General features: G+C 40.2%; 1 protein-coding gene across 1 annotated transcript in view; it reads left to right on the forward strand.

Moving 5' to 3' along the window:
* Positions 1–7,034: 7,034 nt before the first annotated feature.
* LOC129688061 (uncharacterized) overlaps positions 7,035–17,630 on the forward strand; it is a 259,773-nt gene continuing 249,177 nt past the window's right edge. The window contains exon 1 of the mRNA XM_055622817.1: positions 7,035–7,207. Within this exon, the coding sequence (XP_055478792.1) occupies positions 7,035–7,207 (173 nt within the window). The remainder of the gene's footprint in view (positions 7,208–17,630) is intronic.

Here is a 17,630-nt window from a genome sequence, read left to right on the forward strand (position 1 = left end):
CTGAGTCACATGTTTCCAAGTTCTAGGTCTCTTGTTCTATAATGAAATAAAAGCTTACAAAATATCATGGAAACATCATTAAAAGACAAAGCAGTAGTCCATGTCAGAAAATACACTGTCAGATGTGACAACATCCCACATGAAGGAAAGGGGACTTGAACCTCCCCGACTTCCCTAGGTTATTGGGGTTTTTTTTTGTTTGTTTGTTTGTTTTTGGAGGGTGGGGGAATTTAGTGAAAGATGGGTCTAATTAGTGAGGGGAGCAGCAGTTACTGTACTCTCTATCTTGATTTGACAAGCTTGGATTACATAAGCCCTTGTCCACGGTACATGGCCATTTATAAAATTCATCTCATTTTAATATCCTCTAGGAAAGGAAAGGCTTTGCACATGTGCCTCTTGTGCCACTTTATAAGGGAATGTTAGTGAGCCCAATCTCCTGGAAGTCCTGTGTAGGTACTCATAGTTGCTCTTATGTAACTCCCACCCCTAAAAATAACTAGTTGTGAAGTGTAAAGAATTTGTCAGTCAAAATTTATTCCAAGCAAAAAAAAAAAAAAAAAAACCAAAAACCAAAAACCAAAAACCAAAAAACAAACCCAAAACAAAACAAAGCAAAAACAAAACAACAACAACAAAAACAATCTCTTTGAATCCTAGTCTTATTCATTTGGATATATGATTTAGCCAGAAATGTATTATATGTATATATTTTTTCATCTTTGAAATCTGTCTCAGCATCATGCTAATCCAGCCAGGTCTTTAGGAGAACATTGATAGAATATCATATCTGTGATGCCTTTGATCTTTATCTGCTATAAATGGAATGCTCTGGCAGATTGGAATATCTATATTTCTAATCTTTCATCCAGATGCAGAATGCCACGTCATGGGCCTAGAAGAGCCAGAGTTGACTTGATTTATAGTTAGTCATCAAAACCATAGACACCAGTGGGAGTGTCTGCATTAAGATGGCCCACTGGCACACTGAGAAGCCCAATGGTTAAGGTCTGTAAGAGTTGAAGGAGGAATGGACAAAAGGATAAGAACAAAGAACTGTAGACCAGGGAGAAAGCACAAAGACAATGTGTGGTGTAAGGAAAGAGAAGTCTCCCTGTTGGAAAGACACATAGGAGGCTACAAGAATGAAGTTAGAAAATGTCAAATGTCCTTTGTCAGGCTGGTAAATGTACTCAGTGACACCAACAGAATGTGGTGTGGTGTGGTGTGACAGACAGTGGCTTTGCTGTCAGCACTGGAATTAACTTTTTTGGTGTCCCATTGGAACCTGAAAGCAGTTCTAGTAAGTACAGTTAACAACCATGACAGCCAATATTTCCGGAAGCTTTTCTATATTTCGGAACAGTGTTTAATAGATTTGGAATTTTAACTGTCTCAGTACATAGCAGACTCATATACTAGCTGTAGAATTCTAGCTGTTGAATAGTGGTGAATAGTGCTTTTTAGAAGTTTTAAGAATGCAAACCATTTCATGTTCTTAATCTGCTTTTAATTGGTCTCAAACTCATTGCTTCTAGGTTGCATTTCTGCTTAAAATTACAATGTGCAGAAAACCAGAGAGGCCAGGATAGCAGATATTATCAAAAGGATGAGCTACAGGCATAGCCCCATGGGGCAAAATTAATTATGCACTGTGGATGGGAAGATAAGTATGGGAGCTTAATGATCCTGTTTTGTGACAGTAAAGAAATATCGAGAGAATGCTGAATGGTGGCTTTTCATCTTCACAGAGAATCACAGTAAGAACTGGGTTAGAATTTCTACAAGAGATAGTGTTTTTATTTTTGACAATATAATATAATTATATCATTTCCCCAAATGATTCCACATATTCCCCCTCATTCTCTTTCAATTTCATAATCTCTTATTTTATTGTTATTGTACATAACACACACACACACCACACACACACACACTCCCACTCCTTTTAATCTAACCTAACATGCTCACTCTATGTGTTACTTGCATGTATATATTTTCAGGGCTGACTAATTGGTGTTGGATAACCAATTGGCATGTTCTTTCCTGGGGAAGAGGACTTTTCCTACTCTCAACAATTCTTAGTTGCCTATAGTTCCTTGTGAAAGGCTGAGGCCTGGTGGTATTCTTCCCACATGCTTTAGTACATGCACTGCTGTTGTCCTTGCTCGGCTTATGGACAGACAGTCATGTTGGTGATGAGAGTTTATGGGTATAGCTCCTGACTTTACAAGAATATGCAGTCTCACACACAGCAACATCCTTGACCCTCTGGCTCTTAAAATATTTCCACACCTCTTCACCAGAGTTCCCGAAGCCTTAGGGAGAAGAACTGGTTTGTAGATGTATCCATTGGTACTGGGCTCCACAACTTTACATTTTGGTTGGTTGTTGTTTTCTTTAATGGTCTTCTGTTGCAAAAAAAGTTTCCTTGATGAGAGATTACACTTACCTGTGGGCATAAGGACTGATATTTAGAATGTATTTGGTGATTATGATGCTTTAGTAAAGTGGCAGTTGTAGATTTTCCTCTAAGACCCATGGCTTCAGTAGCTTGGTTAGTTGGTTAGGTTTCCAGTACCAGTTATGATTTTCCTGCTCTTAAGTGAGTCTTATGACAAAAGAGAGGTGTTAGTTACCACCCAAGTATGGGTACCATTACTGTACCCACAGGGCTACTGTGTTGTTCTGGTTCTTTTTGTGTTTTATATGTGTCATAGCTGGGTAGTACAGTTGGTTGCTTCCCTTCCCCAGAAATGTGCATGGAGCCTTGTAGTACCATAATAATCTAGTCCACAGGGAGGAGGTATTCAGGTCAGTCCCATATCAGGGGCCTCTGGGCTCTGCATCTGAAAAATGCATGGTATCAGCTTTTAGACTGCAAGTGATTAAAATATATATAAAAGAATAAAAAAAGTAAAAAAAAAAAAAAAGTAGAGGTGGGGATTCTCCATCCTGCAACACATTTAGCGGCAGCCACTGATCATTTGTGTTTGTCAATCCTTAAATGGAGTTTTCTGGGAATGGAAAGTCATCATCTGTTGCAGAGGAACCTTGGTGATAAAGAAAATAAATCAGAAATCCTAGAAAATGACTGCTGATCTCCACTGGCAACCCTTGCTGAGCTTCTTTCAGTTGTGTCTTTATAATGTCTCAAGCTGGAGGAAGACTGACTTTCAAATATTTGGGAACTTTTGAGCTTTTTCTTCCACTATGTTTGGTGAAGCTGGGTGACCTCTTTCAAACATACATTATTTCCCTCTGTAAGCTTCCGAAAATAAAAGTGTTCTTTCTCCTGTCCACTTTACCTGGGTCTAGGTCTCAAATCCATTCCAATCTACTTTATGTGGAAGAGATAAATAAGTGATTTCATCAAACTCCACTTTTCCATCAGCCTCTGTAGAGCAGTTTCAGCTCACTGGACCAACTGTAGAGCCTGTTTCCCTGTGAGAACTGCATCTACCGTCCTTTGCAGAGTCAGAGCACAGTGGTGTGTTTTGTCTTGGGTTTTCGACCTGTAAAATCCTGGCCCTCAAAGGCTCTTATAATTTTGAGATGACCAATTATTCCCTAAAGTCTTCAAAGGTTCCAAACGAAATCACTAAGCAGATCTAGGTATCAAAGTATTTGTGTTTTCTTCTCCTTGAATAAGATTTTACCACTTTTCTCTAGTGGAAATTTTGTTCCCAAGAAAATATGTATGTATCTGAGCTTCTGGAGGTTAAACAACACCAACAGAATTGCTCATTATGTTAATGCTGTGGTATAGCAGTCTATCTTATGGTGATGCAGTGTAAAGCATTTTTATACAAAGATTTTCTGGAGGAGTTTGGGAGGGGCTAAAGGGAGTAGACTTACCCCCCCCCCCGGCTGCCACATCCACCAATCTCCATGTCCTTCTAATGTTTCTCCAGTGCTCTTTCTATTTACTTTTCAGTTACCTATCTGAATGCAACCTGCACTATTTTTGCATTCCTAGCTCCTAAGTATGACAGGCAAGTGGGAGTCCTCATTCAGAGATGCTGGCTGGAGTCACTGGATGGGAGAATGAATGAAAAGGAGCTGGAGATAACAGAAATTCAAGGGCAGAGCTCTAGTCAAGTGGATTGGAGGTGGGGTGGATTCCCCCAGACGAAAAACCAGATGACAGGGAATTAAATATAGAACTCAAAAAGCAAGATCGCATTTGAATGAATAGACCACATAGCCTGTGATGGAATTTTAGGCAGCAATTGGGAAGAAGCATGGCTCACGTTCTAAAGACTGAAGGTTTTTTTTTTTTTTTTGTCTGATCAAACCCTCGTTTATTAGAAATTTTTACCCAACTTATATAGGGAGAAGGCAGGAAAAGGGGGAAGGCTTAATTACTGCTGCAGGAGATAGCAAGAGTGCTTTCATGGCTTGAATATTGCACCTGTAAGATACCGTAAGGATGTTTTCTTAAGATATCTCATGGATGCTCTAAAACTAACAGACGGATGTCCTCACAAATCTATCACCCATGACTGAGGGTCCTAGATAACTCTTTCACTAAATAGCTTTAGGTCTCCACCAACTGACCTTTGCTCACTATTTGGCTTTGGCTTCAGTAAATAGCTTTGGCTCCTGGAAGATACTGAGCTGCAATGGGCTACATCTGTGCAGGGGTTCTAGATTATTTCCATGAATGGTCCTTGGTTGGAATATCAGACTCAGAAAAGACCCCTGGGCCCAGATTTTTTGGTTCTGTTTCTCTCCTTGTGGAGCTCCTGTCCCTTCCAGGTCTTACTATCTCCCCCTTCTTTCAGAAGATTCCCTGCACTCTGCCCAAACTTTGGCTATGAAAGACTGAAGGTTTTAAACTTAAAAAAAAAAATCTAAATTTGAGCCATGAACAGGTCGGTTAGACACTTGCTAAGGACCAGATATATTGTGCCCACCTCGCTGGGTCCTCCGTCAATTCTTTACAGATATATGCAATCATTTTCATTTTACAGATGGGGAAAGTGAGTTTTAAGGAAAGCAATTCACTTGCCAAAAATTACGTTTGGAGAACGGAGGCATGACTTGAACCTAGGTCTGTCTGAATCTACCTGCTGTTCTCTTAGCTTTGTTTGGCATATGGATGTGTAGCGTAAGAATCTGTGCACATTGGGTTGCTGTCGTCAGGGCGTGCCTGGGTCATCACCTTTTAAAGAAGGAAGCAGCATTGGGATAGTAGTGGCCATCTTCTTTTATCACACAGCCTTGCCTAGGATTTCCATAAGAATTCTGGGTAATGAGCTAAAGGATTCTTGTTTGGTTTTGGTTTTTCTAGATAGGGTTTCTCTGTGTAGCCCTGTCCATCCTGGAACTCGCTCTGTAGAGCAGGTTGGCCTTGAACTCAGAGATCTGCCTGCCTCTGCCTCCTGAGTGCTGAAATTAAAGGCATGCCCCACCATAATCCAGCAAGCTAAGTTTTAATAACAGTTTACACATGAGATAAGTGTTTAATATCCTACATACCAATTTATACATAATGGAGGTAAGATTCATACAGACTCAAACCTTCCTTACAGCTGTGTTCCTGCCACCACAAACATGTTGCAAAAAGCGTTCTCTATAAGGGCATGCAGCATATTTTAAAGAATGTGTGCTGCAGGGAGCTCCAGCCCTCACACTACGCTTGAGGGAGAGCGGCATCTAGGGAAGAAATTAAGAAATCCAAGCGTTATCAGAAAGTTATGCGTTTGCCTAGGTTTCTTGCTATCATATCCTTTTCCTTCGACCCCAGAAATGGCAGATTCTGGAGAGATTCTTGGACCAAGAGTATATCTAACTCTGTACACCAATAGCACAAAGACAAGACTTCTGCAGCCTTGAGGTAGCTATTTTCAGAAAAGCACATTACGATAGGATGTGCCTTGGGCTCTAATAAAACTGTCTTTAGTCGTGCCAGGTGTGTGAACTTAAGCATTATTGATTGGAATCCACATCTGCCTGAAAACTTCTTCCCGAAAATCTAAGGCTAAGCATTTCCTATGCTACAATCACCGGCACCACCGGAAGAATGGCATCTTCCCACTCAAATTCTGGAAATATTTGACATGCACTATATGTTTAATGTTTGAATTCAGCCAAGCAACATGTGCGCCCCTGGGAAACCTAGTATCTGCTGAGCTGTCAAAGGCGGGGATTGTACCAGGCAAGGGGAACACAGATACACTAACTTGGGAGCCACAGCCAGGCTGCCTCTTAAGGATAATCTTCTGTGTCTAAATTATATATGTGTTCCGTTCTCTCATTTGCACAACCAATTATAGGGAAGTTTCTTATTGTGAGGTGCAATAATTTGATATAATTGGAACAGCTTCAGCATTTTTGAAGGTGGTTTCCCTGGCAGAACGAAGTCTTGGGGAAAACAAATTACATTGATTTACTAGCAATTCTGCAAATGAGTTGTCTGGGGGACTCAGGAGGAGTCTTTTATGCAGTACAAAGAAACTACTCGCTATTTGACATTTTAAATTGCTCGCTTGGAATATGCAAAACTGCAGCTATATAATTGCATGTTCTAATTGCATGTTGTTGCTTCCGAGGCCACCAATTTGCACTTGGATTTAGAGACATTCTGCATGCTAATCAAGAGAGAAGTGATACTCATTTTCCCTCAAGTTATAGAGGGCACAGCAGGGCTGTGCACATCCAGGGGAAAGCCCAGACTAAGTCTGTAGTAAATTCCTGTTCAAGATCCACTCTGGTAACTTCAGTTTTACTGAAAGTAGCTTATGGGAAGGCAGTCACCAAATGGGTAGCACAAGGACAGATGGCACTTGACAACATAAAAATCACATAATCTAATAAACTGAAGACTAGCTGAGCTTTGGAGACAATCAAGGGCAGCCTGCTGTTCACCCTGCCAGCAGGAGAGAGTACAAAGGAAGGGACTGCGTAAGGGCCAAGAGATAAATGACCTTACATTTGCAACTTAGAAAGACCCCTGTATTTTAACACTAAGGGTGTGAAACTGGGTCCAGGAAGACCATGCTTTAACAGGTAGAAAGAAGAAGATCTGAATGTATGAAGTTGTGACAGAAGAGACAAGTGACTGGATCAAAATGCAGAGAACAACTCGACATGGGATGCTCAGCATCAGTGGGGACATCTACAATACAACTCCTGTACCCAGGGCCCAGAGAACACTGCAGGAGTGGGAATATTGTAAGAGCCAAAGGACTGGGGAGTCGCAGTGAGGGTGCAGCTCCTAGAAATGACAAGAGAAGCTACATACCTCAATAATACGACTGCCAAAACAAGACTTGAGTGATGACAACATGAATAGACATGCTAACATGGAGTGAGAGGTCAGGGAGGGAGATCACCATGCTTCACCCCGAAACAAAGAGTTATAGGCAACTAATGATTACTGAGAGGAATTATTGTTCTTTTCTAGGAATGATCCCCCTAGTTGGTTATCACAGATTCTGCATGCTATAATCATATATTTATCCATATATGTAAACGTGTGTGTGTGTTTGTGCGTTTGAGTGTGTGACAATAATAAAGAAAAAGGAGCCAGGAACTTAAGAGAGAGTGAGAGGGCAGATGGGAGGGATTGGAAGAAGAAAACAGAAGAGTGAAATGATATAATTATATTTTAATTAATATTTTAAAAAGCCCATCCTCATTCAATTTTTTCCCAGGAGTCTCTTTTGAGCAATGACAATTTTTAATTTTATAGACCTTATGTAGTCCATTACCTTTAGAATTCAAAATATTATGAGATTATCATTGTTTTTTATCATCCTTCTGATAGAGATTTAGGCATATTATCCTGAAGGCCACTTTTATTAATATTTTTTTAAGAAAACTTAGCCTTACATTCTTAAATAAGCCTTGCAATGGAACCTGCAACCCCTTTCAATTTTGCATGCATTATGTATTCCTATTTGAAATCATAAGATGCTAGCCTCACCTTAAATTCAAAAATGGAATTTCAGCAAGCCATTACAAGGCAGGGACCCTAGGAATCAGAACAGCAGGCCATAAAAGTTGAGCTTCTGTGAAGGTCAGACAACAGTGTCATTAAACGTATTAAGAGATGAGAAAGCTTAAGATGGAGAAGGGAGGGAGGGTTGGGTGGAGAACAGGAAGGAAGATGATTATTTGAGGAAACCGATCCAACTTTTGTGCTAAGGATAAATTAGGAACTCATAGCAAGGGTAATGTGTGTGATAGGGTGAGAATAATAAGACGCCTGTGTTAGATAACCACTGACAGATGCAGTTTGAATGAAACTTCAAATCCCACCAAGCGTTTGAGCTTTAAAAGTGGTTGAAACCCTCTACTCTTCAAGTTTAAACTGGGGCTGAAATTGCCATATTCTATAATTTTGTAGGTCACAGAACATAAAACATCCAATAGATATTCATCCTTAAAGATGAGCTTACATTCAAAAGAATGCCAGTGGCATGAGTTCCAGCAAACACAACCAACAGAATAACGGGCATTGGCCCATGTTTTAAATTGTGTTAAAATATTTTTTTGCAGTAATAACCACTTTTTGTCTCCGTAGTTCTTCATCATGTAAAACAATCTAATACCATTAATAAGCATGCAGATCTCCCTCCCAGATTTCCCAGACTTAAAACTTTTAAGTACTCTGTGTGTCATAAAAGCAGAATCATAACATTTGCTTAACTGACTGCCTCAGTTAAATGCCCCCTTCTAAACTCATTTTGAAACTTAATTGCATTGTAGAGGTATCAAGAAGTGAGACCTTTAATGGGTGTTGTTGATGATTCTCTTGGTCATCAAATTTAGTCCTTATTGTCCTCATTGTCCTCAGGAGTGACATGCTTCCCTTCTATCCAATTCCCTTATGAATTTTTGTCCACTTAACTGAGCATTGCATTGGATATGTTTTCATTTTGAATAAAATGAAAGGACTAAAATTAATTTTGCTCTTAGTTCTTCTATCATTTCTGACATTTCATGAGAATCTCTGTACAGGTATATTTGTTGAAATGTAAACTAATGACCAGAATATTACTGAATTAATTACTGAGTCAGTGGCCAGCATTTACTGATTGTCTAGCATATACTCTAAGGTATTAGCTGTTGTCAGGCCTGAAGGCTCTGTACATTCTTATTTGTTGTTTATCAATAGATCCCAATACAAACTGGTGAAAATATTTTCTTTCTCATGTTTAGATAATTTTTGAGTATAGGTGAACTCAACTTGTAATAATTCGTTTCTGCTTTGTGTGGTAATGGCTAGGCTCAGGTGGCTATATACCCTTGCCTAAGACTGGGATCTGGGATGATGAAACGTGCCTACCACCCTCATGTTCTACAAGAAGCGGTGATCATACAGTGGATAAAATGATTCTAGCAATCAGAAAAGGCAAGACAGAATAGCAAGGAATGGTTCAGATGGCTGTGGCATTAGACTTGCTTGCTACTGTTTCAAAGCAATTCACATGAAGAGAGAGAGAGAAAGTAACAGGAGACAACCTAAGGCTTCGAATTAACTAGGAAGCACTCTGCCTCTGAACTATATCCCCAGCTTCTTCCCATGATTCCTTTCATGTCTTACTTTGAATCAGGGTATTACTAAGTCACTAAGATTGGCCTTGAGCCCGCTCTATACTCCCAGGGTGCCTGGGACTTGTAATTCTCTTACTTTAGTCTCTTAAGTAGCTAGGCTTTTTGCCACCACAAGCTGCCTGGCATAGAGTTAATACCCTAACCAAAACTTGTGGAACAGATAAAATATGAATTTTACTCTCCCTTTGAGGTTATAAATGTGAGTCATTTCTTGGATTATGACAGTCCTCTTGACCTAACCACCAAGTGGATTTAGCTTACTGGACAGCCAATCTGAATCCTTCAGGTTAAAGCAGGCTTCTACTAAAACACTTTCTCAGACTCTGTCTCGTTTCACTAGAAACACTGGTCTTTGTCCCTTAAATGAGGTCCTTTGTAGAGCTTGCCAGGGGTGGGGCAGTGAATTATTGCTTCTGTATAAGGATCAAGCGACTCCCTTCCATTTATATCTCACTGCCACAGAGAGAGTCGCCTGACCTCTTTAGAAACTGGAAGAAAGATGATGCCCTCTAGTGCTGTGGACAGTTCAGCCTGCGAGGATGTTATTAATCATTTCTTTCTGGGTTGGCTCCTGAAGAGCTCCTTTATCATCATCCATCTTTTTCTAGAAGAGATCTTTAAATTCCACTTTGTTTAAAAAGAATAATGTTGCTGCCTTTTGTGGGAGTGAGGTGAGAGTTTTTAATGCACCTTTTTGTTTGTTTGTTTGTTTCTGTTTTCAGGTCAAGGAAAAGTTTTGAAGTCACATAGCTTCAGGAGGTTATCACCTGTGCAGGCTACAGAGGAAGGGTATCACTGATAATTATTTGTTTTGCTCCTTTCCAAGAACCCTAGATTTCCTCACTTGAACCTAAGTGTTCTCTGAACACTGCCTCTACTCATAGCTTTAAAACTAGAAGATTTTAATGCCTTGACACTAGCTCACAACTGGGCAGATATCTTACATTAATATAACGGTGATAAATGTGTAGCGATGAGGAAGGAAGAGACTGCTTAGCAGCAGTCTTTCCTGACAACTGTCTTTTTCAAGATACAAAGTGTTCAGAACCCAGAGGCAGAGGAGAATGTGGAAGGCAGAATAGTGAGACAGAAAGAAAAGAGGTACACGTGCTGTCAGGACACCACTGTTTTACCCGAATTAGATTTAAATGATATGAACGAATACATCCTCTTTTGATGTAATTTAACTGGAGTTTAGTTATATTGTTTCTAATCTGAATTTTGGTGTCTAATATACAGCTAGACTCAAAAAAGAAGATGAAATTCTGGATTGAAGAATCTGTTGCAAGCTGCAAGTGATGGCGTGTAGAGTTTCAGTGCAGGGGATACTTTGAAAGGAGGGATGAAGGTGACCCAGAAAAGAGAAGTGACACCTCTATTCTGTTGCTGGTAGAACCTTGGGTAGAGGCATCTTAACAGATGATACCTGAGCTGCAGAAACTTGCATGCGTGCAGATCACACAGCCATGTAACTGTGCTTTTATTGCAAGGAATATTTTGTAGCTGAGACAAATATGCCCTAGCATGACTTCAATACACAGATCCATTTGTGTTACAGGTAATTTAATAGATGTTTAAGGCTCTCATAGTATGTGCCAGAGGCTTGAATAAAGAAAATAACAATAACAGCAACAATAATATTCTCGTACTAAAAGTTTCAGGATGAAAGAAGTGAGAAGAGCTGATAAGAGATCCTTCCAAACAGGATGGAAAGACATTCTACACATGACGCCAACACTATAGTAAGTTGCATTTGTAGTTTATAACAGTAGTATTGAAACCCTTGACCTTAGTTATGTCACACGCATGAAAAAAAATAAGAATAATACAATTATCAAGATTTCATTAAAATAGAGAAATAAAGCTGAAATTGTCACCCTCTGAGATTTTATAATCTTTCCCCATTCAGATGTGTGCTATATATTGCAATGAACATGTGTAGGGATATGCATCTGATTTTATTTTGAGAAGTAAAAGACAATCCTATATTGGTTCTCCATTTTAAGAAGAGAGTCTCAGTTACAGTGTTTAGTAATAACTTGTCTAGGATGGAGTGGAGGACAGGTTTGGGAGAGAGCTTATTTATAACTTTGAGTGAAATCACAGAAAGCTATGCAAAGACATAGAGGTCTGGTGTGGCACAGCCTGCCCAGGGAACAGTTTTACAGAGGAATATTTTTTTAATATTTTTTTAATTGTAGTTTTTATTAATTATACTTTATTCACTTTGTTTCCCCTCATAAACCCCTCCATCCTCCCCTCCTAATCCCACCTTTCCTCCCCCTTCTCCACGCATGCCCCTCCCCAAGTCCACTGATAGGAAAGGTCTTCCTCTCCTTCCTCTGATCCTAGTCTATCAGATCTCATCAGGAGTGGCTGCATTGTCTTTCTCTGTGGCCTGGTAAGACTGCTCCCCCCTCAGGGGGAGGTGATCAAAGAGCAGGCCAATCAGTTCATGTCAGAGACAGTCCCTGTTCCCATTACTATGGAACCCACTTGGACACTGAACTGCCTTGGGCTACATCTCTGCAGGGGTTCTAGGTTATCTCCATGCATGGTACTTGGTTGGAGTATGAGTCTCTGGAAAGACCCCTGTGTTCAAATTTTCTGGTTCTGTTGCTCTCCTTGTGGAGTTCCTGTCCTCTCCAGATCTTAGTACTTCCCGCTTCTTTCATAAGATTCCCTGCACTCTGCCCAAAGTTTGGCCATAAGTCTCAGCATCTGCTTTGATAGTCTGCAGGGCAGAGCCTTTCAGAGGCCCTCTGTGGCAGGTTCCTAACTTGTTTCCTGTTTTCTTCTTCTTCTGATGTCCATCCTCTTTGCCTTTTGGGATGGAGATTGAGCATTTTAGCCAGAGTCCTCCCACAGAGGGACATTTTAAGATGACAGTAAAAGCAAAGGTTGGCAAGCGACAGGCTGGAAGTAGCTAGCTTGGTTCAAATATTAAAAAGCTTTGAATGTTGTGCAATGAGTTTAAATTTGATCCAATATTCAGTTGGAGCCACTGAAGCATTTTAAATTCGGTGCATTTAGAAAGATAGATGGATAGAGAAGTAGGTCAGATTTGCTTATGGTTAAGGTTTCAATGGATAAAGGAAGAAGCTACTTTGTAAATGAGAATACTTACTTAAACAGATTATTTATGGGTAATTACTTAAGAATAAACATCTCAAGACATCTTATCAGTCAGCAGGACTTGGTTATTGAGTCCTACAAAAAATATGAATGTCAAACTTGGCTTTATCTGGTTATGTCAATACTAGTGCTCTCTCTCTCTCTTTCTCTCTCTCTCTCTCTCAGATCATTATGAGTTCCAATAGCTCTGATTATTTCACTTACTTTATAGTTTGGGAAAAGGACGATGTACTACAACCTGCCTGTTGGTAGAAGCAAAACTGTGTGTTCAAAGGAGAGCATTGGGACTCCAGGAGACATCTAGCTGTTCTTGCACAGCACCTGGGAAAGAGGCTTGTAGAATCTGGGAGTCTTTCATAGACTCTGGCCCAAGAGAGTGCTGCTGGCTACATTTGCTCCATTCTAAATGAAACTAAGAGCAGAAGCATTCAAGATGCTTCGTGAATCCACCTCTCTATGCCGGGTTAACGTGAGTCATGATATGATAGAAAACAAACTGTCTTTTGGTTGGTGAGTATGCCATTGTTCTGGGTTTCGCTTGTTTGTTTTGAGAGTTGATGGAGCATCTCAGCTTCTTGATGTCCACTCATGTGTGAACATTTGCCAAAGATCATGATTGTCTCTCTGAAAATTCTGGTGCTGGTCACCAGGCTGGGGCTATGGGAAAGGAAGGAAGGCAACTACTCTTTGGAGCTAGCTCATGGTTACTTCAAGAGCACCAACTTCCTTTTTCTTCTTTAATGGGTCAAAGATGCCTTCCAAAGCTCAAGGGATTCTTAGCCAATCTACTCTTGCTTTGCTAATTACCTTCTGAAAATACCTAGTTTAGCAAAATTGGGAAAGTTCCCTTTACCTTCTCTGTCAGACTCAAGGTAACTCTTAGGACAAATTGCTGTCATGACTGCTTCCTTCCATTGCATTTAGCTTTGTAGTTTCTTGGGTGCACCTGTAGCTGGAGTCCTTGCCTTTCTAGGGCTGACTGTGCTACAACAGTTTCCTGGAAAAGCACTCTAACCCAGCCCACAGCCCTGAGTTCTGTTCATACATATCATGTCAGCTGTTGTTTCAAGACGGTTTTAGAGAATGGTGGTCTCTTAGAAATCTAGAGAGAGGAGAGTACTGAGCAGGACCTAAAATTGGGATAAGGGGCACTAGGATTGAAATTTAAGGTTCTTTCTACCCCAAAACTGGGTAGAGAAAGAGAGGTTAATGCTATATAGGTGGCCACTTTACCCTGGCATTTGGCCCCATGGGTAGGAATTGTGTGTCGATGAAGAGGGGTAAGAATGAGGCCCTCTAAAATGTCACGTTTACAGCCCACTCTTCTTAATTATGCAACATTGAAAGGTATGTACAAGGGTGCTCATTGCTGTGTGGTATGTGATGGTGGGGAATTACAGTTTGAAAGTCTATCACTGGTGTGGTGGATGGATAAAACCTGAACATGCAACTGGGGGGCCACACATGACTTAACATTTTATAAGTAACAATATGAATAAGCTATCAGAGCATGCTGATGTATAGAAAGTGGCAAATGAGGAGCATTATTTATGTAAATAAAAACGAATACATAGATGCATAAAAATATATGAAATAAAAGAACTCACTTGTGAAAGTAATATGGGATGAAATACAGATATAATAAATTCAACTTCATGTCTTTGAAATAAAAAAAAAAAATATGCTTGCCTCATGTCCATAAAAGCCAGAAGAGGGCATTAGATCCTCTGGAACTGGTGTTACAAATGCCTATGAGCTGCCATGTGGATGTTAGGAACTGTACTCGGGTCCTCTGCAAGAGCAACAAGTGCTCTTAACCATCGCTTCAGCTCCCAGGACCAGGACTTTTTTTGATTCTACGAGATGATCTTCAAAGATTAGATGGATGAGATAATTCATTCAATCAGTGAAAGGAATTTCTTTTACTTTCTACCTTATCCTTAGCTCTTAAATTTTCTGAAAAATGAGAGTCATAATTTCTACACCCTGCAGTTGCATGGCATGGTCCTGGAAACCTAACTTAGGCTACAAAAGCATAAAAAAGGACAGACATACAAACACATGTACAGAAAAGCAGGGATCAGATGAGCTGTGGAGGCTCAGATGGAGGCCGCCAACTATACAACCTGGAAACTGAGTTTATTTTATAAACATAAATCAAAAAGTTGGGTTTATAGTGGACCACTGGACAAAAGGTGTAATAACAACAGCTTTCAGTGTTTGGCCAAAACAGCTTTCCTCTTGTACTGTGGTGATAGGAAACTTTCCATTTTTCTGTGGCAAGCAAAACAGATTCTTTCCCGAACTGTCTATATCTTCACACTGATGATCATCCAAGACTTTGGTAGCATTTTTGCTAGTACAGAAAGCTCTTTCCTAATTTGATGAGTATGGAGAAAGGCAGTGATAATTTAAGTATGTGTGGTTTCTTTTTTCAGGAACATCTTGAAGGAACCTGGCCGTCATCAAGTGACCTTTCTACAACTTCATGCTTGTTACTTCAAGCTTAACAACCAATTAAATTTTCCTAGGAAAGAGTCCACAGAGAGCTCTGGTGGAGAGAACCGAAATGCTAGAGAACACTTAATAAGTTGTCAGTGCATAAATCACCAAAGTTCAGGCCTACGAGCTTGTTAAGTTTAGAAGAGAATCAGCAAGATTTACTGAATTAAAGGACTCTCATACTTGAGTTGATAAAGGCAAAGCAACAGTGTTGGTTCTGACTCTGTTAGACAGAAAAAGAAGTGTTAGTTTGCAAAGAAGAAGGGCTCTGTGGTTTTCCAGGCAGCTCTTCATAGTAAAGAGATACCAAACTCTTATATTTAAGATTTTTATTTTGAAGTGTGTGTGTGTGTGTGTGTGTGTGTGTGTGTGTGTGTACCTATTGAGTTCAAAGACAAGACTGAATAGAGCTAAGGTGGCTGTGAGCTGCCACATACAGTTTTTAGAAACAGAACGCAGGTCATCTGCAGGAGTAGCACGTGCTCTTAACTACTAAACCCTCAACCTTTCAGTTTCCACACATACACACTTTCTTTGTTTTAGCTTGCAGTGCATTCAACTTGATGTGTTAAGAGAGGTAAGTAACCACCAAAAAATCATGCACCTTGGATAGGTCAAAAGAGTTGAAACTGAATCGGCAGCAAAATAGTGTTCAGTTTGTGTATGGGAAAAAACGTTCAAGTTCAGAGGTGCAAACAATATCAGGGAAGCTCCCAACTCCCCCACACACACACACACACACACTGTGTTCTAACTATCCCAACAACACTGGTTCCTTTGTAGTTCCTTAGCACCTCAGCATGTCTTGATGCTTTGTGATTGTTATGCCTTGAAGTTATTTTCGAGATAAACTGCCCCACCACACCTTTCCTTCTGGTCTCTACCCAGAGAACACTGCTCACTGAGGCCCATTTATGGACGCACATTAAAATTTCTATTCCCTGCCCCATTATTACCAGCCTACCTTACCTTTTCTATTTTCCACCCAACCTTTTATGATTACTTAACGGATCACAAAATATACTCATTAATCTTCCTTTTTTCTTACCATTGGTTCTAGAACACAGAATGTCCTCTTTTTTAAATTTGCTTTTTTTTTTTTTCATGTTTTGGCTGTGGTTTTCTTCTCTTTCAATTCCCCTTTATCTTTTTAAAAAGAAAAGTTTGTCGGTGCTTATTTAATTGTTTTACTGCTATGGCCTTCACTCTTCTAATGGCGTCAGACATTCAGTAGATTCCGGACAATGCTGGTTAGAGAAGATATAGGCAGAATATTTATCCCTTCAATGAGACGTTGTACTTTTCCTTCCCAGAATTCCCACCCTAGCAGAGTTCCTACAAGCTGCCATGAGATTTGTTGGGTCTGCCTACTTTTCTGAATCCTGACTCCATCATCCCCAGTCCTGACCTAGAAGGCAAACCTTTTCCCTTATCTTTTTCTGTCTCTCTTTGGATGCTAACCTAAGCAGGCTTTTTTGTTGTTGTTACTTTGGGTTTTCTTCCATAGTTTCTGAGGTCCATTCCCTTCTTGTCATGTGGATGCCTTGTGGTTGATCTCTTTACAGGTTTAACTCAAGCAGCATGTTTTTGGTCTCCTCTCTTCCATCACCATCTCTCAGGAAGCTGCCAAGATTGACAGCTTGCCTGCCCTGAGGTTTTTCTTTTAAACTGTAATAAAATTGCCTTCAAGTTTCTATTCGAGTGTGTTCTTAAATTATTTTATTAATGAGACTAAGATCACCAAGAGGGGCCTTTGATTTTTCTGGTATAATCTGGATAAAGAGACTACCAAAAATTTACAGTAACAATTGAGGACACTGAGCTACTGCTCCTTGGGCCCACATGATTTATTTAATACCAGAGAGAGTGTAGCACATCCCAAAGTGACTGGGAAGTTTCAAATCACCCAGAGGAGCAAGAGATCCTAGTTTAGGGTATTTGGGGAAGGGAAAAATAGAGAATGGGTTGCAATGTGAGAAGTGTTGGAGGAGCCTAAAGGATTTGGGGGCATATGGAGGAAAGGCATTTTAGGTGCTCTGGTTTGATGCCTGTAATGACAAACACAATAATTAAAAGCAACCTAGCAGGATGAATGGGGGCTTTATTTGACTTACACATGCAAGGACCAATCCATCACTGGGTTCAGGCTTCAGACACTCAACCAGGAACAGAAGCAGACCATGAAGGAACACTGCTTACTGCCTTGCTCCCTCTGTCTCAGGTTCAGTAGCTTTCTTAGGCAACTGAAACCCACCTGCCTAGGGATGCTATCACCCATACTGGAATGGGAGCTCCTACATAAATCATCAATCAAGAAAGTATGGGGTGATTTGGAGTGATGGTCATGTCTATAGCCCAGTCTGATAGAGGTAATTCTTCAGCTGAGCTTCCAACTACCCAGATAAGTAAAGGTGACAACCAAGATT

This window comes from Psammomys obesus, unplaced genomic scaffold (assembly GCF_907164565.1).
Source record: "Psammomys obesus unplaced genomic scaffold, mPsaObe1.curated_primary_1811, whole genome shotgun sequence".
In the NCBI taxonomy this organism is placed as follows: Eukaryota; Metazoa; Chordata; class Mammalia; order Rodentia; family Muridae; genus Psammomys; species Psammomys obesus.